The sequence below is a fragment of the Hemitrygon akajei genome, chromosome 1 (genome assembly GCF_048418815.1).
Source record: "Hemitrygon akajei chromosome 1, sHemAka1.3, whole genome shotgun sequence".
Lineage (NCBI taxonomy): Eukaryota > Metazoa > Chordata > Chondrichthyes > Myliobatiformes > Dasyatidae > Hemitrygon > Hemitrygon akajei.
The window spans coordinates 27,187,480-27,212,184 of NC_133124.1; the positions used below are offsets into that span (position 1 = coordinate 27,187,480).

General features: G+C 43.7%; 1 protein-coding gene and 1 pseudogene across 3 annotated transcripts in view; one reads left to right on the forward strand and one right to left on the reverse strand.

Annotated features, from left to right (window-relative positions):
- The window catches only part of zc2hc1a (zinc finger, C2HC-type containing 1A), a 67,744-nt gene extending 48,160 nt beyond the window's left edge, over nucleotides 1–19,584 (reverse strand). Inside the window, exons 1-2 of one of the 3 annotated variants that reach the window (XM_073040037.1) lie at nucleotides 19,529–19,559; nucleotides 14,412–14,581 (exon numbers count right to left, since the gene is read on the reverse strand). In XM_073040037.1, the coding sequence (XP_072896138.1) occupies nucleotides 14,412–14,469 (58 nt within the window). In that variant the 5' untranslated portion in view covers nucleotides 14,470–14,581; nucleotides 19,529–19,559. Of the gene's footprint in view, nucleotides 1–14,411; nucleotides 14,582–19,528 lie in introns of all 3 variants that reach the window. The other 2 variants (XM_073040047.1, XM_073040056.1) reach the window with 2 other exon arrangements.
- The window catches only part of LOC140725077 (adenosine deaminase-like), a 63,062-nt pseudogene continuing 54,038 nt past the window's right edge, over nucleotides 15,682–24,705 (forward strand).

The window sequence follows — 24,705 nt, forward strand, 5'->3', positions numbered from 1 at the left end:
ATCTGAAATATGTGCCTGATATGAGAAGGGAGCTGAAAAAGGCTTATGAACAAGTTGAGGTCTCAACTATAAGCAGAATATAGGAAATAAGAGGAGGTATGATCAAAAGGTTAGGTTCTCCCAACTAATGCCTGGAGATGGAGTCTGCATAAAGAATTTGGGGCTACCCAGGAAGCACAAGTTGGCTGATTGCTGGGCAGCTACGCCCAATGTAGTAGAGAGTCAGATGCCAAATGTACCAGTTTTCCAGGTGAAACTAAGGATGGGAAGGGACCTGTCAAGATTCCCTATCGGAACCATGTTCTAACTCTGAGACAAGAGGTACATGTTGACCCAGAGCCTGAGCTGGGCCCTACACCTAGTAACAGGGCTCTACAGCGACGTGGGGGAACCGAAGGACTGGCAGCAGGAAGGGTTAGACCCTACCCAATTGTGATATGGACGCGGAGGTTGAGTAAGTGAGGGTGTGGTATATGCTGCCCTTCACAAACTCCCCTATAATTGATGAAGAGATTCCGAACTCTTCTTGCACATTGCAAGTGAAATGGGGGTGGGGGAAATCAAGCAGTGGACAGGCAGGTTTGTGGCTAGAAAATAACAGGAGGCATGAGGCATAAAGTAACTGGGCATGAGGATGAGCTCAGACAAGTGATGAGGGGACCCGAGCTGTGCGGAGGTACGAGTAATGGACAGACAGGGGCCTCCCCAGGTAGACAGGAAAGAGTCCAGTGAGTGTCTGAAGCTGAAGAGGTAGATGATGGGGTAAGGAGATTCTGAAGAGTCAGTCAAGAGATCCCCAGACAAATAGATGGGGAACAGAATGTGGCACCTATTCCCTTGATGACCCATGTCACTGTCATTTACACCTGGGCTGGACTTCGTGCTTTGTAATGAAGGGGTGGCAAATTATCTCAAACTCATGAGGACATGACTAATTTTGGTGGGGTAAAGAGTGTAACTCTGGAAAGGTTTCACTGCTAACGTAATGGTCTTTCTGTCGAAGCCATGTTTGGGTTATGGTTAGAGATAACAGGTTCTTTGGAATTTGAGCTGTGTCTTCTGTTCAGAAAAGGGAAAGCACTGAAGAGAACCAGTCGTAGGATTCGACCCGGTGGCGGACTGTGATTCGATGGAGCAAGGGTCTGCAGTTGACTGAGGATCGGTGAATATGACTTTAAGAAACATAGAAAACCTACAGCACAATACAGGCCCTTCGGCCCTCAAAGTTGTGCTGAACATGTCCCTAACTTAGAAATTACTAGCTTACCCACAGCCCTCTATTTTTCTAAGCTCCACATACCTATCCAAAAGTCTCTTAAAAGACCCTATCTTATCCACCTCCACCACCGTAGCCAGCAGCCCATTTCATGCACTCACCACTCTTATGAGTAAAAAACTTACCTCTGACATCTCCTCTGTACCTACTCCCCAGCACCTTAAACCTGCGTCCTCTTGTGGCAACCACTTCAGCCCTGGGAAAAAGCCTCTGACCATCCACATGATCAATGCCTCTCATCATCTTATACACCTCTATCAGGTCACCTGTCATCCTCAGTCACTCCGAGAAAAGGCTGAGTTCACTCAACTCATTCTCATAAGGCATGCTCCCCAATACAGGCAATGTCCTTGTAAATCTCCTTTGCATCCTTTCTATAGTTTCCACATCCTTCCTGTAGTGGAGTGACCAGAATTGAGCACAGTACCCCAAGTGGGGTCTGACCAGAGTCCTATATAGCTGCAACATTACCTCTTGGCTCCTAAATTCAATTCCATGATTAATTAAGGCCAATACTCTGTATTGGACAATCTTGGACAATGACTCCCATCCACTCCATAATGTACTGGTTAGGCACAGGAGAACATTCAGCCAGAGACTCATTCCACTGAGATGTAACACTGAGCGTCGTAGGAAGACATTCCTGCCTGTGGCCATCAAACTTTACAACTCCTCCCTCGGAGTGTCAGACATCCTGAGCGAACAGGCTGGTCCTGGACTTATTTCCACTTGGCATGATTAACTTACTATTATTTAATTATTTATGGTTTTATATTGCTATATTTCTACACTATTCTTGGTTGGTGCGGCTGTAACGAAACCTAATTTCCCTCGGGATCAATAAAGTATGTCTGTCTGTCTGTATGTAGTGTGCTGTCCGTTATTTCTTGGCACTGAATTTGTAACAGGGTAGCAAATTACACAGTATCCACACAAACTGGTCTTTGGGGTGGAAGAGCCATCTCATGGGTTTGTTGGGATTGGAGTGTATATTCCCTATTCTTATGCAGCCCAAGGAAACCAAGGGGGTTTCACTGTCAATCATGGGTAACAAGTCAGATGCTCTACACCAACATTAAAATTTTGAAAAAAAAACTACACCAAAACAAATCTACATCACTAAAAATGTCACATTATCTCTATGTCAAGAAATAGAGTTGGAAAAATTGTTTCAATTTTTAAAATGTAATCAATCATTCCAGTTAGCTGCCACCCTCCTCTATTACCTCAGACACTGCACTGTAAACACCTTATAAGCCACTTTTTATAGTGTTGCTTACATTGTAAATATATGTTGGTATTTATGTATTCAGAACTCTACCATTGAGGGTCCCAAGCCTGGCAGTGAAAGAAGGAGGTTTGCCATTGGACTGGCAAACCCATCCCATAAAAACCCTAGAAATGCTACAGAAATGCCAAAAGGAGCTCATCCCTGGGAGAGGAAGGACAAGATGGGCTACACCTGGGGTAACTTGAAAGACTAGCCCAAGCTGCTGTGGGTGGCCCATACCCCAGTAGAGATAATGGGCTTAAGTAATTTATGTATTTATGCACATTTTATTCCATTTCTATACTTCTAACTTATTTTGTATAATTCTTTGCAATTCTTAAATATTACTTTTTGTCGCATATCAGAGTCAGAAAAACACAGCACAGAAACAGACCCTTTGGCTCATCTAGCCCATGATGAACCCATTGAAACTGCTTATTCCTATTGACCTGCACTGGGACCACAGCCCTCCATACCTCTACCATCCATGTACCCATCCAAGCTTCTCTTCAACTCTGAAATTGAGCTCACATGGACCACTTGTGCTGGCAGCTCATTCCACACTCTCACAATGCCAACACACCACATCTGAATGTATATAATGAATAAAGTTGATGCTTAATCATTAATCCTCTGGTATTATGTACTCTATTTTGTCTGCCAAGCAGGAGATTACTTGTGTTATGAGTAGCTTAACAGAGGCCAATTAAAAAGAAGTGAGGTGTAAGCAGAGCAGCCTTTGTTGGAGTAGGACAGTGTTGGAGTTGTCAGGCTTTGGCTCAATAGGCTTCACCAAGAACAGTTGGCAGCTGAGGATGCTGAGTCGTTCTGAATCATTTAGATGATTGCAGAACTTGAGCTCAAGAAGTTAGAGCCAAAGGTATGGTAAGTGTAGATAGGATAGTTGCTAAGACAGTGGAATGCTTCTCCTGTAAGATATGGAATTGCAGGGTACCTAATGGTCTCCCTAATGATTACATCTGCATTAAGAGCATTGAACTTCAACTCTAGACTGAAAAGGTCAAGAAACTGGAGCTGGAGCGAGATATATTCAGGACCCTACGGGAGGCTGAAAACCTCATACATAATACTTTTACTGAGATCATCAAACTCAGAGTACAGGCTCCAGATAGTAGATGGATGAGCACCAGGATAAACAAGGAGAGTAAGCAGTCAGTGCTGGGTTCCCCTATTCCCCTCAGGAACAAATATCCCCTTTGGATAATGCTGTGGAGGATGACATATGACATAGAGGAGGATGACATATGACATAGAGGTGTATATGATGAGAGGCATTGATTGTTTTGATAGCCAGAGGCTTTTTCCCAGGCCTCTATCAGGCCACCTCTCATCCTCCATTGTTCCAAGGAGAAAAGGCCAAGTTCACTCAACCTAAGTTACACCCTCCAATCCAGGCAATATCCTTGAAAACTCCTCTGGACTCTCCACATCCTTCCTGTAGTGAGGTGACCAGAACTGAACACAGTACTCCAAGTGGAGTCTTATATAGCTGCAACATTACCTCTCAGTTCCTAAATTCAACTCCACGATTGATGAAGGCCAATACACTGTATGCCTTCTTAACCACAGAGTCAACCTGCACAGCAGCTTTGAGTGCCCTATGGACACGGACCCCAAGATCTCTCAGATCCTCCATACTGCCAAGAATCTTACCATTAATATTATATTCTGTCTTCAAACTTGACATACCAAAATGAACCACTTCATACTTATCTGGGTTGAAGTCCCTCTGCCACTTTTCAGCCCAGTTCTGCATCCTATCAATGTCCTGCTGTAACCTCTGACAACCCTCCAGACTATCCACAACACCCCCAACCTTTGTGTCATCAGCAAACCTACTAACCCACTCTTCTACTTCTTCATCCAAGTCATTTATAAAAAATCACAAAGAGGAAGGGTCCAGAAGAGACCTCTGTGGAATACCAACTGGTCACTGACCTCCATGTAGAATACGAACCATCTACAACCACCCTTTGGGCAAGCCAATTCTGGATCCACAAAGCAAGGTCTCCTTGGATCCCATGCCTCATTTCTTTCTGAAAGAACCTTGCATGGGGAACCTTATCAAATGGCTTACTGAAATCCATATACACTACATCCACTGCTCTACCTTCATCAATGTGTTTTGTTACATCCTCAAAGAACTCAATCAGGCTCGTAAGGCATGATCTGCCCTTGACAAAGCCATGCTGATTATCCCTAATCAGATTATGTCTCTACAAATGCTCATAAATCCTGCCTCTCAGGATCTTCTCCAACAATTTGCCCACCACTGAAGTCAAAGTCACTGGTCTATAATTTCCTGGGTTATCTCTAATCCCTTTCTTGAACAAGGGAACAACATTGGTAACCCTCCAATCCTCCAGCACTTCTCCTATCCCTATTGATGATGCAAAGATCATGGCAAGAGGCTCAGCAATCTCCACCCTCATTTCCCATAGTAGCCTGGGGTATTTCTTATCCGGTCCTGTTGACTTATCTAACTTGCAATCACGAGGAAATCTGCAGATGCTGGAAATTCAAACAACAACACACACACAAAATGCTGGTAGAACACAGCAGGCCAGGCAGCATCTATAGGGAGAAGTGCTGTGGACGTTTCGGGCCGAGACCCTTCGTCAGGACTAACCGAAAGGAAAGACACTAAGAGATTTGAAAGTAGTGGGGGGAGGGAGAAATGCGAAATGATAGAAGACTGGAGGGGGTGGGATGAAGCTAAGAGCTGGAAAGGTGATTGGCGAAAGTGATACAGAGCTGGAGAAGGGAAAGGATCATGGGACTGGAGGCCTCAGGAGAAAGAAGGTGGGGGGGAGCACCAGAGGGAGATGGAGAACAGGCAAACAACTAAATATGTCAGGGATGGGGTAAGAAGGGGAGGAGGGGCAGTAACGGAAGTTAGAGAAATCAATGTTCATGCCATCAGGTTGGAGGCTACCCAGCCAGTATATAAGGTGTTGTTCCTCCAACTTGAGTTTGGATTCATTTTGACAATAGAGGAGGCCATGGATAGACATATCAGAATGGGAATGGGACGTGGAATTAAAATGTGTGGCCACTGGGAGATCCTGCTTTTTCTGGCGGACTGAGCGTAGGTGTTCCGCGAAACGGTCTCCCAGTCTGCGTCTGGTCTCACCAATATATAAAAGGCCACACCGGGAGCACCGGACGCAGTATACCACACCACCCGACTCACAGGTGAAGTGTCGCCTCACCTGGAAGGACTGTCTGGGGCCCTGAATGGTGGTGAGGGAGGAAGTGTAAGGGCAGGTGTAGCACTTGTTCCGCTTGCAAGGATAAGTGTCAGGAGGGAGATCGGTGGGAAGGGATGGGGGGGACGAGTGGACAAGGGAGTCACGTAGGGAGCGATCCCTGCGAAAAGCAGAGGGGGGGGGGGAGGGAAAAACGTGTTTGGTAGTGGGATCCCGTTGGAGGTGGCGGAAGTTACGGAGAATTATATGTTGGACCTGGAGGCTGGTGGGGTGGTAGGTAAGGACAAGGGGTACCCTATCCCGAGTGGGGGTGGCGGGTGGATGGGGTGAGGGCAGATGTGCGGGAAATGGGAGAGATGCATTTGAGAGCAGAGTTGATGGTGGACGAAGGGAAGCCCCTTTGTTTAAAAAAGGAAGACATCTCCTTCGTCCTGGAAAGAAAAGCCTCATCCTGACAGCAGATGCGGCGGAGACTGAGGAATTGTGAGAAGGGGATAGCCTTTTTGCAAGAGACAGGGTGGGAAGAGGAATAGTCCAGGTAGCTGTGAGAGTCTGTAGGCTTATAGTAGCTATCAGTAGATAGGCCGTCTCCAGAGATGGAGACAGAAAGATCAAGAAAGGGGAGGGAGGTGTCAGAAATGGACCAGGTAAATTTGAGGGCAGGGTGAAAGTCAGAGGCAAAGTTAATGAAGTCGACGAGCTCGGCACGCGTGCAAGAGGCAACGCCAATGCAGTCGTCGATGTAGCGAAGGAAAAGAGGGGTATGGATACCGGTATAGCTTTGGAACACGGACTGTTCCACAAAGTCAACAAAAAGGCAGGCATAACTGGGACCCATATGGGTGCCCATGGCTACACCCTTGGTTTGGAGGAAGTGGGAGGAGCCAAAGGAGAAATTATTGAGAGTAAGAACTAATTCCGCTAGACGGAGGAGAGTGGTGGTAGAGGGGATTTGGTTAGGTCTGGAATCCAAAAAGATCGAAGAGCTTCGAGACCATCTCGGTGGGGGATGGAGGTATATAGGGACTGGATGTCCATGGTGAAAATAAGACGGAGGGGGCCAGGGAACTTAAAATCATTGAAAAAATTCAAAGCATGAGAAGTGTCACGAACATAGGTGGGAAGAGATTGAACAAGGGGGGGGGTGGATAAGACAGTGTCAAGGTATGCAGAAATGAGTTCAGTGGGGCAGGAGCAAGCTGAGACAATAGGTCTACCTGGACAGGCAGGTTTGTGGATCTTGGGTAGGAGGTAGAAACGGGAAGTGCAGGGTGTGGGAACTATGAGGTTTGTGGCAGTGGATGGGAGATCCCCAGAGCTAAAAAGGTTGGTGATGGTTTTGGAGACAATGGCCTGGTGCTCCTTAGTGGGATCATGATCAAGGGGTAAATAAGAGGAGGTATCAGAGAGTTGTCACTGTGCCTCGGCCAGGTAGAGGTCAGTACGCTAGACAACAACAGCTCCCCCCTTATCAGCAGGTTTTATAGTGAGGTTGGGATTGGTGCGGAGGGAGCGGAGAGCAGAGCGTTCGGAAGGAGTGAGGTTGGAATTGGAACAGGGTGTGGCGAAGTCAAGATGGATGATGTCCCATCAGCAATTAGCAATAAAGAGATCCAGAGCAGGGTGTCCATGAAGTGGAGGAGGGTTGAAGACAGGAGAAGGGGTCATCGGTGGGTGTAGGAGAGTCCTTAACTTATCTAACTTAATGCTTTTCAAAAGCTCCAACACATCCTCTTTCTTAACGTCTATATGCTCAAGCATTTCAGTCCTCTGCAAGACATCCCCACAACTGCAAAGTCTTTTTCCCTGGTGAATACTGAAGCGAAGTATTCATTAAATACCTCTGCTACCTCCTCCAACTCCATGCACGCTTCCAGAATTGCACCCGAATGGCCCTATTCTCATATTACTCATTCTCTTGCTCTTCACATACTTGTAGAATGCCTTGGGGTTTTCCTTAATCCTGCCCACAAAGGCCTTCTCATGGCCCCTTCTGGCTCTCCTAATTCCTTTCTTAAGCTCCTTCCTAGCAACCTTGTAACTTTCTGGAGCTCTAACAGTATCTAGTTTCTTGAACCTTTCATAAGCTTTTTTTTCTTCTTAACAAGATTTTCTATATCCTTTGTACACCATGCTTCTTTAACCCTACCATCCTTTCCCTGTCTCACTGGAACATAACTCTGCAGAACTCCATGCAAATGTTCCCTGAACATTTGCCACATTTCTGCCATGCATTTCCCTGAAAACATCTGCTCCCAATTTATGCTCCCATGTTCCTGCCTAATCGCACCGTATTTCCCCCTCTACCCCAGTTAAATGTTTTCCCAAATTGTCTGCTCCTATCCCTCTCCAGTGCCATGGTGAAGGAGATTGAGTTGTGGTCACTACTTCCAAAATGCTCTCCCACCAAGGGATCTGACACCTGACCAGGTTCTCTAGTTGGCTTATCTACATAAGGAAACCTTACTGAACACAGCTAACAAATTCCACCCCATCTAAACCCCTTGATCTAAGGACATGCCTATCAATATTAGGAAAGTTAAATATCCCATTATAACAACACTATCATTGCAGCGTTCCAGAATCTGCCTCCCTATCCCTGTTGCTATTGGGGGGAGGGGGAAAGAGTCTATAAAAAACACCCAAAAGAGTTATTGCCCCTTTCCTGTCTCTGACTTCCACCCACACTGGCTCAGTAGACCATCCCTCCATGACTTCCTCCTTTTCTGCAGCTGTGACACTAATTAGCAATGCCATGCCCCCATCTCTTTTGCCTCCCTCCCTGTTCTTTTTGAAACATCTAAGGCCTGGCACACTCAGCAGCCATTCCTGCTCCTGAGACATCCAAGTCTCTGTAATGGCCTCAATGTCATAGTTCCACATATTGATCCACGCTCCAAGTTCATCCGCCTTGTTTATGATACTCTTTAATATATTAAAAATTAATGGAAAGCTAGAGGATTGAGAAGCTTTTAAATACCAACCAAAGGCAACAAAAAAAGTCACAAGGAGAGAAAAGATATAAAAGTAAGCCCAGCCAATAATATCAAAGAGGATACAAAAAGTTTTTTCAGATATACAAAAAGTAAAACAGAGGTGAGAGGCGATATCGGACCACTGGAAAACTATGCTGGAGAGGTAGTAATGGGGACAAAGAAATGACACATGAACTTAATAAGTATTTTGCTTCAGTCTTTGCTGTGGAAAATAATAGCTGTATACCAGCAATTTGAGTGTGTCTAGGGGCAGAAGTGAGTGCAATTGCTATTACTAAGGAGGTGGTGCTTGGGAAGCTGAAAGATCTGAAGGTAGATAAATAACCTAGACCAGTAACGCACCAGGGTCTTGAAAGATGTAGCTGAAGAGATTGTGGAGGCATTAGTAATGATCTTTCAAGAATCACTAGTTTCTGGAATGATTCCAGAGGCTTTGAGGAAAGAGCAGCAGAATAAAGGGTATAAAGGTAGTAGGGTAGAAGGGCTAAAGTGTGTGTACTTCAATGCAAGAAGCATCAGGAACGAAGGTGATGAACTGAGAGCTTGGATACATACATGGAATTATGATGTAGTGGCCATTACGGAGACTTGGCTGGCACCAGGGCAGGAATGGATTCTCAATATTCCTGGATTTCAGTGCTTTAAAAGGGATGGGGGGGGGGGGAAGGGGAGGAGGGGTGGCATTAATGGTCAGGGATACTATTACAGCTGCAGAAAGGGTGGGTAATGTAGCAGGATCCTCATTTGAGTCAGTATGGGTGGAAGTCAGGAACAGGAAGGGAGCAGCTACTCTACTGGGGGTATTCTATAGGCCCCCTGGTAGCAGCAGAGATACCGAGGAGCAGATTGGGAGACAGATTTTGGAAAGGTGCAAAAATAACAGGGTTGTTATCATGGGCGACTTTAACTTCCCTAATATTGATTGGCACTTGATTAGTTCCAAGGGTTTAGATAGGGCAGAGTTTGTTAAGTGTGTCCAGGATAGATTCCTGTCACAGTATGTTGACAGGCCGACTAGGGGGATTGCAATACTAGATCTAGTATTAGGTAACGAACTGGGTCAGGTCACAGATCTGTCAGTGGGTGAGCATCTGGGGGAAAGTGATCACCGCTCCCTGACCTTTAGCATTATCATGTAAAAGGATAGAATCAGAGAGGACAGGAAAATTTTTAATTGGGGAAGGGCAAATTATGAGGCTATAAGGCTAGAACTTGCGGGTGTGAATTGGGATGATGTTTTTGCAGGGAAATGTACTATGGACATGTGGTCGATGTTTAAGGATCTCTTGCAGGATGTTAGGGATAAATTTGTCCCGGTGAGGAAGATAAAGAATGGTAGGGTGAAGGAACCATGGGTGACAAGTGAAGTGGAAAATCTAGTCAGGTGGAAGAAGACAGCATGCATGAGGTTTAGGAAGCAAGGATCAGATGGGTCTATTGAGGAATATAGGGTAGCAAGAAAGGAGCTTAAGAAGGGGCTGAGAAGAGCAAGAAGGGGGCATGAGAAGGCCTTGGCGAGTAGGGTAAAGAAAAACCCCAAGGCATTCTTCAATTATGTGAAGAACAAAAGGATGATAGGAGTGAAGGTAGGACCGATTAGAGATAAAAGTGCGAAGATGTGCCTGGAGGCTGTGGAAGTGAGCGAGGTCCTCAATGAATACTTCTCTTCGGTATTCACCACTGAGAGGGAACTTGATGACGGTGAGGACAACATGAGTGAGGTTGATGTTCTGGAGCATGTTGATATTAAGGGAGAGGAGGTGCTGGAGTTGTTAAAATACATTAGGACGGATAAGTCCCCGGGGCCTGACGGAATATTCCCAAGGCTGCTCCACGAGGCGAGGGAAGAGATTGCTGAGCCTCTGGCTAGGATCTTTATGTCCTCGTTGTCCACGGGAATGGTACCGGAGGATTGGAGGGAGTCTAATGTTGTCCCCTTGTTCAAAAAAGGTAGTAGGGATAGTCCAGGTAATTATAGACCAGTGAGCCTTACGTCTGTGGTGGGAAAGCTGTTGGAAAACATTCTTAGAGATAGGATCTATAGGCATTTAGAGAATCGTGGTCTGATCAGGGACAGTCAGCATGGCTTTGTGAAGGGCAGATCGTGCCTAACATGCCTGATAGAATTCTTTGAGGTGGTGACCAGGCATATAAATGAGGGTAGTGCAGTGGATGTGATCTACATGGATTTTAGTAAGGCATTTGACAAGGTTCCACACAATAGGCTTATTCAGAAAGTCAGAAGGCATGGGGTCCAGGGAAGTTTGGCCAGGTGGATTCAGAATTGGCTTGCCTGCAGAAGACAGAGGGTTGTGGTGGAGGGAGTACATTCAGATTGGAGGGTTGTGACTAGTGGTGTCCCACAAGGATCTGTTCTGGGACCTCTACTTACTGTGATTTTTATTAATGACCTGGATGTGAGGGTAGAAGGGTGGGTTGGCAAGTTTGCAGATGACACAAAGGTTGGTGGTGTTGTAGATAGTGTAGAGGATTGTCAAAGATTGCAGAGAGACATTGATAGGATGCAGAAGTGAGCTGAGAAGTGGCAGATAGAGTTCAACCCAGAGAAGTGTGAGGTGGTACACTTTGGAAGGACAAACTCCAAGGCAGAGTACAAAGTAAATGGCAGGATACTTGGAAGTGTGGAGGAGCAGAGGGATCTGGCGGTACATGTCCACAGATCCCTGAAAGTTGCCTCACAGGTAGATATGGTAGTTAAGAAAGCTTATGGGGTGTTAGCTTTCATAAGTCAAGGGATAGAGTTTAAGAGATGCAATGTAATGATGCAGCTCTAAAAAACTCTAGTTAGGCCACACTTGGAGTACTGTGTCCAGTTCTGGTCACCTCACTATAGGAAGGATGTGGAAGCATTGGAAAGGGTACAGAGCAGATTTACCAGGATGCTGCCTGGTTTACAGAGTATGGATTATGATCAGAGATTAAGGGAGCTAGGGCTTTACTCTTTGGAGAGAAGGAGGATGAGAGGAGACATGATAGAGGTGTACAAGATATTAAGAGGAATAGACAGAGTGGACAGCCAGCGCCTCTTCCCCAAGGCACCACTGCTCAGTACAAGAGGACATGGCTTTAAGGTAAGGGGAGGGAAGTTCAAGGGGGATACTAGAGGAAGGTTTTTCACTCAGAGTGGTTGGTGCGTGGAATGCACTGCCTGAGTCAGTGGTGGAGGCAGATACACTAGTGAAGTTTAAGAGACTACTAGACAGGTATATGGAAGAATTTAAGGTGGGGGGTTATATGGGAGGCAGGGTTTGAGGGTCGGCACAACATTGTGGGCTGAAGGGCTTGTAATGTGCTGTACTATTCTATGTTCTATGTTCTATGACTGGAAAATTGCAGATGTCACTCCACTCTTTAAGAGAGGGAAGCAGAAGAAAGGAAATTATAGGCCATTTGGCCTGATGTCAGTGAATGGAAAGATGTTGGAGTTCATTATTAAGGACGAGATTTCAGGATACTTAAAGGCACGTGATAAAATAAGCCAAAGTCAGCATGGGGAAATTTTGCCTGAGAAACTTGTTGGAATTCTTTGAGGAAAGATACTAGCATGGATAGAAGATTGGCTGACTGGCAGGAGGCAAAGAGCGGAATAAAAGGGTTTTTTCTGGGTGGCTTCCAGTGACTGGTAAAGTTCCACAGAGGTTGGTAATGGGACCACTTCTTTTCATGTTGTATGTCAATAATTTGGATGACAGAATTGATGGCTTTGTGGCCAAGTTTGTGGATGATACAGAGGTAGATGGAGGGGCAGCTAGTGTTGAGGAAGAAAGGAATGTGCAAAAGGACTTAAACTTTTGAGAGAACAACAGATGGAACATAGTGCAAGGAAATGTATGGTCATGCACTTTGGTAGAAGGAATAAAAGTGTGGACTATGTTCTAAACTGGGATAAAATTCAAAAATCAGAGGTGCAAAGGGAATATGGAGTCCTCGTGAATTCCCCAAAGGTTAACTTGCAAGGTGAATTGGTGGTGAGGAAGGCAAATGCAAAGTCAGCTTTAATTTTAGAAGGACTAGAATATAAGAGCAAGGATGTAATGTTGAGGCTTTAAAAGACATTGGTCAGACCACCTGGAGTATTGTGAGCAGTATTGGGCCCCTTATCGAAGAAAAGATGTGCTGGCATTATAGAGGTTCCAAAGGAAGTTCACAGGAATTATTCCGGGAATGAAAGGGTTAACATATGAGGAATATTTGATCATTCTGGTCCTGTTATCACTGGACTTTAGAAGAATTAGTGGGGATCTCATTGAAGCTATCGAATATTGAAATACCTAGATAAAGTGGATGTGGAGATAATGTTTCCAAAGTTGGAGCACCTAGGACCAGAGGGCAAAGCCCCAGAATAGAAGGATGTCCCTTTAGAATAGAGACGAGTAGAAATTTCTTTAGCCAGAGGATAGTGAATCTGTGGTATTCATCACCACGAATGGTTGTGAGGGCAGGTCTATAAGTTTACTTAAAGCAGAGGTTGATAGATTCTTGAATAGTCAGGACATCAACAGTTATGGGGAGAAGGCAGGAGAATGGTATTGAGAGGTATAATAAATGAGCCATGGTGAAATGGTGGAATAGACTTGATGGGCCAAATTGCCTATTTCTGTTGCTATGTCTTATGGTCCTAATTTTACTTCCCAACACAGAGTGAGTTTCATTCCAAATTTCTGGGAAATGTAAGAATTTTATAACAGCGAGTTGCCATTAACCCTAGAGTTCCCTGCAGGCTCCTCAAATTCTCTTGCAATAAAGGGCACCATGCCATTTATCTTCCTAATTTCTTGCTCAACCAACTTATTAAATTTCAGCAATTTGTGTGGAAGGAGACACAGGTTTCTCAGAACATCAATACATTTTAATCTCTTGTCTTAATTTCTGGCATATCAAAGTGTATGACATCAAACTTTTCACATTATATTCAGTCTAAACATGTCCCCTGCCATTCACCATGCCAGCTCACAATCTCTTGAAGCCTTTGCATTCTCCTCACAAACTGCACTGTCATCAGCAAGCTTTCATATAATACATGCTCCCTGGATCACTAATGCAGCCCAAATCTCCATTTTCTGTCTTTCAGCCAGCTGTCACTCACACTAATATACTGTCCCTAATATCAGTTGTTTCCTCTGTGAGACTTTATAAAAGCCCTGCTGAAAGTTAAAATACACATTCACTGTTCCTCTTTAATGGTTACCATCTCAAATAAAACCCAAGATTTTTGAAACTAAATTTCCTTTGATATGCCAGAAATTAAGACAAGAGATTAAAATGTATTGATGTAAATGTCAATTCCACCCATTTATTATTCTTTAAGTGAATAACTGATGACAACATTTTTCCCTACTTATGACAGACTAAAAAATCCAATCCAGTTAACTCAGCCTACAAGTGCTGCCAGATGTTGTTTATTAAACATTGCTTACACATCTGCTGTTTGATTCCACTAACAATGCCTCGCCTTCAGTCTCACTGTGGATTTGGACCAAGAACCGCAAAAATAAAATGTACAGCTCCAGAGTTAAGGTGCAAGTATTTCATTATCATTAAAGAGCTCTGATAACATGACACCAATGAGAATCAGAAGGAAAACTTTCCATTAGGTGAAAGACATTTGTAGTTCTCACCCACTGCAGGTTTTATGGCAGTACCCCAAGTTCCAGGTCCAATTCTTGTTCCAGGCATTTCAACATGAAAGTTTAGGCTTCCAGCAGTGTACTACTACAGGAAATGACTATCGGTAATGATTGTTTTCTAATGGGTTAAAGTGAAAGAGGCCATCCAAACTTCCACTGTTCTACATCAAAACAAAAGACTGTTAGAATCAGTATTCCAGCCTATCTATCTTTTAAGACAGTTTCTCAGGATGACGTGCTTCCACTCCTGTTTCAAGGGTTCTGAGGTGGTTAAGAAGCCAATGTTGAAAGCACAAATTATTCCACACATGGAGCAGATTTCTGACTGTGTGAACATTTGTGCAATGCTTCTGTGTACTTTCAGTGCATTGCTGAAGCTATCAATAGTATGCTAAATATGTTCTCCACTTTAAGTAAGCATGGTGATAGGCATGATGGGAAGAGCGGGTACACTTTGCCACTGATCTCTTTTTATTTGAATGAGGTCTTGACCCAGGACAGAAAAGGTAAATGGAGTAAGTGATGAGTTTGATTTGGAGTTTGATTTAATTTACATCAATTAAAATGTGTTTTTATTTTTCCAAAATTTTATATTTAAATCCACTCCATCTTTTTTTGAAAAGCACATCTTTGACTATTGGAACTATCAAGGTGGACCTGAAGCAGAATTTCAGGATCTCTCACTTCAGTCCCAATGAATGCTTGTGGGACAACCAGGTTAATTTGAATTTGTTTAGACTTGCAGATATGCCAGGGCCTGCAATGCTTCTGAATGCATCCACAATATCCTGAAAAGGTAGGGTGAGCAGCCAGAAGTCGTCATACAAATTGGTACCAATGACATAGGTAGAAAAAGGGAGGAAGCCCTGAAAAAAATGCACTGAGTTAGGAAGGAAGCCAAGACACAGGACCTCAAGGGTAGTAATCTTGGGATTACTGCCTGTGCCATGTGACAGTGAGGATAGGAATAGAATGAGTTGATAGATAAATCTGTGGCTGAAGAATTGGAGTAGGGGAGGGGAGCAGGGATTCTAATTTCTGGATAATTGGGTCCCCTTTTGGGCCAGGTGGGACCTGTACAAAAGGGATCAGTTGCACTTAAATCTGAGGGACCCCAATATTCTTGCAGACAGGTTTACTAGAGCTGTTGGGAGTGGTTTGAACTAATATGGCAGGGGAATGGGAACCAGTATGATAGAGCTGAGGATGAGTCAGCAGGTTTACGAATAGACGATGGATGTAACATGAATGCAAGGAAGGACAAGCCAATGATTGGGTACAAATGCAGACAGAGTAGAGTTAAATTCAATCAAGGAGACAAAATTCTAAAGGGCAAAGAACGCAGGACTGAAGGTGCTGTATTTCAATGTGCGTAGTATTTAGTATAAGATGGATGAACTCAAGGCGCAATTAGAGATTGGCCAGTATGACATTGAGATGAAATTATATCTTTAGAAAGAGGTGACATAGGGTCAGAGGATGTTGAATCTTTGTGGGTGGAGTTAAGAAACAGCAATAGTAAAAAAAAAATTATGGGAATCATATATAGGGCTCCAAATAGTAGCTAAGGTGTAGGATAAATATTGCAAAGGGAGCTGGAAAAGACATGTAACAAGGGTAATGTCACAACTGTAATGGGGGACTTCAATATGCAAGGGGATTGGGAAATTCAGGCTGGTGTCAGATCGCAAGAGAAGGACTTTGTTGAATGCCTACAAGATGGCTTTTTAGAATAGCTTGTGCTTCAGTCTACATGGGGAAAGGCCATCTTAGATTGGGTGTTGTGTAATAACCCCGATCTTATTAGGGAGCTTAATGTAAAGGAATCCTTAGGAGGCTGTGATCATAATATGACTGAATTCCTACTGCAATATGAGAGGGAGAAGCGTAAATCACATGTATCAGTCTCATAATGGAATAAAGGGAATTACAGATGCATGAGAGAGTAGCCTCCCCAGGTGGATTGGAGGGGGATACTGACGGGGATGATGACAGAGCAGAAGTTTTCAGGAAAAGTTCACAAGGCGCGGGATAAATATGTCCCACAGAAGAAGTAGTTCTCAAATGGCAGGGGAAGGCAACCGTCGCTGAAGAGGGAAATTAAACCATCGGAAGAGCATACAGGGTAGCAAAAGTGAGTGGGAAGTTGGATGATTGGGAAACTTTTAAAATCCACCAAAAAATAACTAAAAAAGCTATAAGAAGGGAAAAGATGAAATAGGAGGGCAAACTAGCCAATAATAAAAAGCAGGATGCTAAAAGTTGTTTCAGTTATATAAAAAATGAAAGGGAAGAGAGTTGATATTGGACCACTGGAAAATGATGCTGGTGAGGTAGTAATGGGAGACAAAGAAATGGCAGATAAAGTTAATGAGTACTTTGCATCACTCTTCACTGAGGAAGACACCAGCAGTGTGCCAGAGGTCCGTGAGTGTCAGGGGGCAGAGTGAGTGCCATCACTGTTTCAAAGGAAAAAGTGCTAGGCAAATTCAAAGGTCTTAAGGTGGCACATTTTGCCACCTTGTCAATGATTTGAATAATGGAATTGATGGCTTTGGGTCAAAGTTTGCAGATGATACAAAGACAGGTGGAGAGATAGGTAGTGCTAAGGAAGCAGTGTGATTAGAAATTAGAAGAATGGGCAAAAAAGTGGCAGGTGGAATAGTGTTGGAAATGCATTTTGGTATAAGGAACAATAGAGCAGATTATTATCTAAATGGGGAAAAGGTTCAAACATCAGAGGTGCAGAGGAAAGGTGCAGAGTGGAGTCTTCATGCAAGGCTCCCAGAAGGTTAATTGACAAATTGAATCTGTGGTAAAGAAGGCAAATGCAAAGTTGGCATTTATTTCAAGGGGATTAGAATATAAAAGCAAGGAAATAATGCTGAGCCTTTAAAATACACTGGTCAGGCTGCACTGGGAGTATTGATAATACTTTTAGGCCTCTTATCTCAGAAAGGATATGTTGTCATTGGACAGAGTCCAGAGGAGGTTCACGAGGATGATTCCAGGAATGAAGAATTAACATATGAAGAGCTTTTAGCAGCTTCGGATCTGTACTCACTGAAATTTAGAAGTATGCGTGGAGACTTCATTGAAACCTACCAAGAGCTGAAAGGAGTGGATGTGGAGAGGATGTTTTCTATGGTGGGGATATCCAGAACTAGAGGGCACAGCCTCAAAGCTGAGGGGCAACCTTTTAGAACAGAGGTAAGGAGAAATTTTTTTTAGCTAGAGAGTAGTAAATCTGTGAATGCTCTGCAACAGACTACAGTGGAGGCCAAGTTCGTGTGTACGTTTATTTAAGGTGGAAGTCGATTGTTTGCTGATTGGTCAGGGCATTGAAGGATATGGCGGGAAGGCAGGTGTATGGGATTGAGTGCGATCTGGGATCAGCCACGATGGAATGGCTGAACAGACTTGATCGGCTGAATGGCCTAATTCTGCTCTTACGTCTTATGGTCTGCAAAAAGTTAATGTGGTTGTAGTTTCACATAGGGCTGATTGTGGGCACGAGCCAGGTCCAGGTTTCTTATGTCTACAAACAAACTATAATCATGTGGCCTCTTCTCTTATTTGACTCAAAAGTTACTGTAAGAGTTCAATAAAGAGGTGATTTATGAAGTGGACTATTGCATTCTGTGAAATAATGATGGTAAATTGAGCAAAAGCAAAACATTGTGCTCAAGGACACAATTACCTTGATCTTAACTCACTCTATTTTCTGGGTCAGAAGAGAGAATATTAAAAACCGGTGTCATGAGGTTCACAACTTTATATTAATCAAAATTCTGTGAAGCGAATTTTACAATAATGCAATATGTATTACACTGCGGTGGTATAATTGGAATTTATCAGACAGAACTGGATGCTAATTAGTCAGTGGAAAATTTAAGTCACAATATGAACAAAACCAGTGTTCACAAGTATTTACAACTCAATGCCAGTTGTGGAGTAGCCATAGTTTGCTGTAGCCCACAATTTGGAGAATCTCTTAAAAAGGCACTTTAGGATGCCATTTAGGGTACCTCTGTTTGGCTCATTCTCTGTGGCCACTTGAAACAACAGCTATAGGAAGCTTATATTAGGTAACACGTTGGGGTTAGCTGCAGGTACCTGGATGAGGTCAGAAAAAAGTCTGAACTGCAGAACCTAATAACTCACAGTAAAAAATAACATCCATTGAATGGAGATTTGTAGTAATTGATGGTTTAAAACTACCACACAGTCACAATGTCACAGTTAACAGCTCTAAATTAATGATTTATGATTAATGCAACTAATGATAGATGTGTAAATGTGCAAGTCAGTCAATATATTGATCTGCCAATAAACATGAACAGATAAATTGAAAGATCATCGTTCCCAGTTCTAGTTGGCTTCCTAACGATATGATTGACCGCATTCATCGGGGCAGCCTCCAAACAGGCTGGAGACTTTCTGGTTTAAACAAAGGGCTTCCATTTCAAATTTAAAACCTCAAAATGAAATTTTCGCCAATATTTACTCTCTTGCACTTGGACAATCAACTTAAACGCTATGTACACCGAGGACAAATTATTTCAAATATTACTTATCAATAGCGTTACTACATAGGTCATCGACGTAATAAATGTCCTGCTCAAGTAACTAAATACATTCAATGATATTTGATTCTGATAGCAATGTTGTGGATTATAGATATAAAATATGCCTTAGCTTTACTCGCATACATAACAAAAACGTCTAATTTGGGTTTTTGGATAGGACACCAGATCAAAAGGTACGATGTGAATATCGCTAACTGAATCGATGCAGCAAGAATGAACAGGGAGGGTGGGGACATTAGCGCGCTGTGAGCTGTGCACACGTATTTTCAAATATGGAATTCACGGTTATGGAGAGCCTTCTAACAAATGAGTGGAAAATAACCTGAAGCAGCAAAGGAAACCTCGTCGGTAGAATCACTAACAACAGAACAGAGGGACAGCAACGGTCAGGAGCCCAGTCTATGCACCGTGTGTACAAACCCCCTCACATTCTGGTTTATGAAACTATAATCGGGTAAGAATTATGCGTCCAGCTTGTCACATCCTCTCCCCACCCATGTCGCTCACTCTCTCACCTACCTTCCTCACCAAGCACACCCTCCATCTTCGCGTCAATGGCAACACAAAGTGCGTCCTCACCCAACAACATCGAGCAGTTCTATTGGATGGCGTCTAGACACCGCCCCGCCCAGTCGGGAGGGTGGGGGGGGGGACCCCGATGGTAGGCATGCGCACCAGTCCCTTTATTTATAACAACACACCCAAAATGTATTGGAAATTAACATGTCTGTTTAATGTGTTGCCGTTCAAGTTTCTTCCCTGGCTTCATACCCTTCTTAGTAGTCACGACAGGAACCAAATGGCTCTCGTGCCTCGCCCTCCCCACGGTGTGATGTCATACCGGTGGGCTTCCCGCAAAGCCCGCGCAAGACCGGCCGAGGCTATGGTTCGTTACTAGGGCAACAAGCGCCGCCAGAGGCAGAGCCACAGAGAGGTACACCTATCTTTATGCAGCTCCTTTCCCATCCCTTTCGTGGCAAACTGGAAGAGCCAGGAAATTCGGTAAAGTGCTGGGAATGCTCAGTAGGTCAGGCAGCGTCTGTGGAGAGCGAACCAGCTGGCGATTCAGGTCAATTGCTTTATGAAAGGCCTCTTGTCGCCATTCTGCCAGCAACAGTGGTGTCATTCCTGAGGCTGCAGACCTGTTTTGGCAGTAGGCAAGTTGCAACTGGCCCAGGCAGAGTAAATTCTAGCCGTGACCAGCCTCTTCATCACATGATAGATGTGAATACTATGGCGTGACTGTCATTGAGGGAGCTCATCTTTCCTCTTTTTGGGCACCAGTATGAATGGTGCTCCTTTGAAACAGGTGGGATGTTGCATTTCACTGTACGTAGGGCCCCACAGTAACATAACAGTGCAATATGAGTACAGTTCGGGATGTTCTGGAGTTTGGAGTTAAGTTCTGGCGCTTTTCTGTCGAGACTCTACGTCGTCCCCGTGAAATGTATGTTTTTTCCCCGGGGTTATCTGGTTTCCTTCCACATTGTACCAGGTTGCTTAATTAGTCATTGTAAATTGTCCTGTGCTTAGCATTGGGTTAAATCTGAATTTGAACCTACGACTACAGCAGTGAGAGGATGAAGGTGTTCTTGAACACCCCAACCAGTTGTTCGGTACAGGTATTCAGTAGGCTGCCAGGTATACCAGTGGGGTCTAATGGCTTGTAAGGGTTCACCCTCTTGAAGGATGATCTGAGGTTGACTGATCACAGCATCGCCAGATGCTGTGAAGATTTACACGTGTAGTTTTATTCTCCCTTTCAAAGCGTGCATAAAAGGCATTGAGCTCATCAGAGAATTAATCATCACAGCCATTTATGTCATAATGTTTTGTCTTATATGAAGTAATGGCATGCAAGCTTTGACACAGCTGTCATGTATCTATTTGCATCTCTAACTCAACATAGAATTGTCTTTTTGCTATCACCGTGGTCTTCCATAGATCCTAACTGGAATTTTGGGAGATTCCGGATCACCATTCTTGAATGCCACTGATCTAGCTCCCAGAAGAATGGGTGCAACCTACAGAGATCTACCCATACACATTTACTTTCATTCCTGACTGCTGCTCAGTTGCATCTCTGTCTGCTGTTTCCATTGATTTCAACTGTTCTTTTAAATGTAAGTTGTGCTTCAGTTAGGAACCATCTTTGAATGCTTTCTTGTAAGAATTCCACAAACCAAACCATCTCTCAGTGCATCATTAAGCCCATTACCGAACTGACAATGGTCAGACAATTTCTTCAATTCTGCCATGTAAGCTGAAATGGATATCCCTTCCTTTTAATTCTGCTCATGAAACCTAAAGTATTCTGTAATCAACAACAGTTTTGGTTCCAAATGTTCCTGCATTTCGTTCACGATATCAGCAAAGGTCATTTTGGTTGGTTTGGGTGGAACAGTTAAACTAAACAAACTGTATGCTTTTCCACCCATTGCACTCAGCAACAACTGGCACTCGTTTTTCATCGACTCTTTCATTTGCTTTAAAATACTGCTAAATTTGTTCAGTATACATCATCCAGTTAACTGTTGTACAATTGAACACGACTATCTTTCCAATGTAGACAGCCATTTCTGCTTGTTTTTATTTATTACTAGACAACAGGGTGACCCGTTGGGGCACCCTTTGAGAGAATGGTAGTGCAGTCTGATGTGACCAGAATGAACATTAAATTTTCCTGAATGCTATTGGTATCACTTTGCTTTGGAAATTGAAGAAGAAAACCTCAGTTTATTAAAGAAGAACGATGCGTGGCAAGGCAAATATAGCTCCTCCTCGTTTAACGCAGGACACTTTTGATGACCTCATTTCTGGTGGATCTGCCAGCCATGTGCCGCTCGTTGTCATTCTGGAGACATACAGTCCTTTAATCCGCCGTCTCTTCATCTCTTCTGCAGTTTATTCTTTGTCTCTGATCTTGGAGACAAGCATTTCTCTTGCTCTTTTGTCTCTTCCTCTCTCTTCCTCCTGTGCCTGTTTTTGTCATTCTGGAGACGTGCAGCCCTTTCATCCCCATCTCATCATCTCTTCTGCTGTTTGTTCTTTGTCTCTGATCCTGGAGACGTGCATTTCTCAGCTACTTTGTCTCTTCCTCTCTCCTCCTTCTGTGCCAGTTGTTATTTTGGAGACATGCATGCCTCTCCTTCTCTGTCTCTTCTTCTCTCATCATTTTTGTCCTGACTCTTTGATCCTGGAGTCGCGCAGCCCTGGCCTCATCCGATTCTTGTTCTCTCCCTCTCCTTGCCGCTTCCCGACGACGTGTGGCATCATCTCTTGACCATAATGTCCCCCTTCTCTTTCCATGCGGCATAATTAGGCTGACCATATTTTTTTTACCCTAATGATGAATAGAAGATATGAAGCAGTAACACTAAAGCCTCCAGGATGCTGATTATTCTTGATGATGTGGTTGGCGCTCTCCTAAATGGACGTGATATAGTCACCGCTGTCCTTTGACTGCAGCAAAGGGTTTGATGGGTGTCTCGAAGTACGTCATTAAAATAAGATTTATCTTTTATTGATGGATGGCAGTTAGATCTGTCCCAATGCTGCACATGCTGATGGTGATCAGCAGTATGTGACCACTCGAATTAGAGCTACCCTGCCCTTTTGCTCTGGTTGGTGTCACTGCTGTGAGAATCGTGAGTAGCTTCTGAGGCTGGCCGTGTGCATGCGTTGTGATGTCGTGTCGCAGTTTCCATCATGGCTGACATCGGCTCTCGGGTGAAAGCGGGCTGTTGATTTTGGTGAGTGAGCAATTTTATACGAATATATAACCCTGAACTTTGCCTGCATTCTGTAAGTCAGCGCATTTGAAGTCAATTTAGCCAAAAATAGTGCCTCTGTAATGCACCGTTTGTGCGAATTGTCACAAACAGACAAACAGAGCATGAGAGTTTTAGTAGTACATGTATATAGATTATTGTCACCCAGTACTCACTGTTACGTAACCTCGTAACCAGGTAACTTACCAGCAAAGATAGCGGGATCAGCTGAGTCGGATGCTACTATTTTCAAACGTTTTATTCAAAAAGGGGCACAAACGTATGGTTAATACAAAACATTCAGATCATATACATCGTCAAAACTCAATCTAAAACACCGGTGTAATAATAATCAATCAGAAATAAGCTCTATAGTTGTCTAGGGGATAATACTGAGTCCAATTGAAATATAAAGAGTCACTCAGAAGTTTGCAGGCTTTTCCCTTTTGGGAACCGCTGGGGTTTCACGTTGTGGAGAGAGAGAGATGGTTGAGAAAGGATAAACACTTGCCCGTTGTCTTTACAGAGCAAATCCTTGGAATCAGGGGAGCAGGCTTCCCCGTTGTTAGTTAAAAGCGGTCTTCCGATGGTTCCAGCCACAGATTCAAAATTCGGAATCTAACGCACGTGGCTTCCTTCAAAATGGCTTCCCGCTCCCACGGGAATCGGTATCGTGCTTCCTTGGTGTCTCCTTGGTGCGTCTGAGGGTTGTCCCCCCCTCAGACCCTCCTTTATACTTCTTCACAGGATCGCAGGTGTCAATCAGGTTGCAGGTGATGCGATCTCTCTCTCAACCAGCCCACTTTGCCCGTGGGCTTTTCACGTGGTCTCCATGAGACAATAGTCAATGTCGCCTTTATTCTGCTTCTCGGGAGAACGTGGTCTTCCGCACGTCTCCCTCTCTCTCTCCCATTTCCTGTGTCTATTCAGCACGTCTCTCCCCCTCTTGGGTCAGTTGACCCCCCCTTGACTAGGGCTCTTGCGATTCTCACAAAGGAGGGGGCCGAGGTCATAACATCACTCTTTATGAACCCATGCCCATACTCATTGCTTGCTAATTTGGTCTATTTTCTGCCTTTATTTAAAACATCTCTCCCTCCCTCCAGAAGAAAAACATGCTGTGCTTCAACAGGTAGGTAGGTAGTAATATCAGATTCTTTTAAAACTTCCTCATTTTTAGTTTCCAAAAACTAATTAAAAGAAAAACTGGGATAATTGTCTACTTAATTTTTCTTTTCCTTTTTAAAATGAGGTGCTCACATATAACGTGGTGGCATAATGACATATGTCATTCATGTACTTCTTACATATAACCCAAAATTAATTATGTAAGCAAACAAAGAATGCTTAATTAAAACAATATATTTACAATATTTACTCAATTATTAGGTACAGAGGAGATGTCGGGGTGAGTTTTTTTATGCAAAGAGTGGTGAGTGCGTGGCATAGGCTGCCAGCAAGGTGCTGGAGGCAGGTACAATAGGGTCTTTTAAGAGACTCCTGGATAGATACATGGAACTTAGAAAAATAGAGGGCTATGGGTGACCTTAGGTAGTTCTAAGGTAAGGACATGTTCGGCACAGCTTTGTGGGCTGAAGGGCCTGTATTGTGCTGCAGGTTTTCTATGTTTCTATGTTTTCTAATAACTATTATTTAAGTAGCTTGTTTTCTATTATCTTCAATTATGTCTCATGTCTTCTTTATTTTCCAAAACCTGTTGCTATAGGCATGCAAAATATATTTCTTTTGTTTATAAGGATGGAAAGTAGTTTCCAGTGCAGGCCACACCCACATTATGAAGAGAAAGGGGGTTACATTCTTAGGCAATGTATATCATAATCTTCCATAATTTAAATTATCATCACCATGTAGCGGTGTGCTGCACGCAGCGCTGAAATAACAACACGGAGTCGGTGAGCTGCAGTT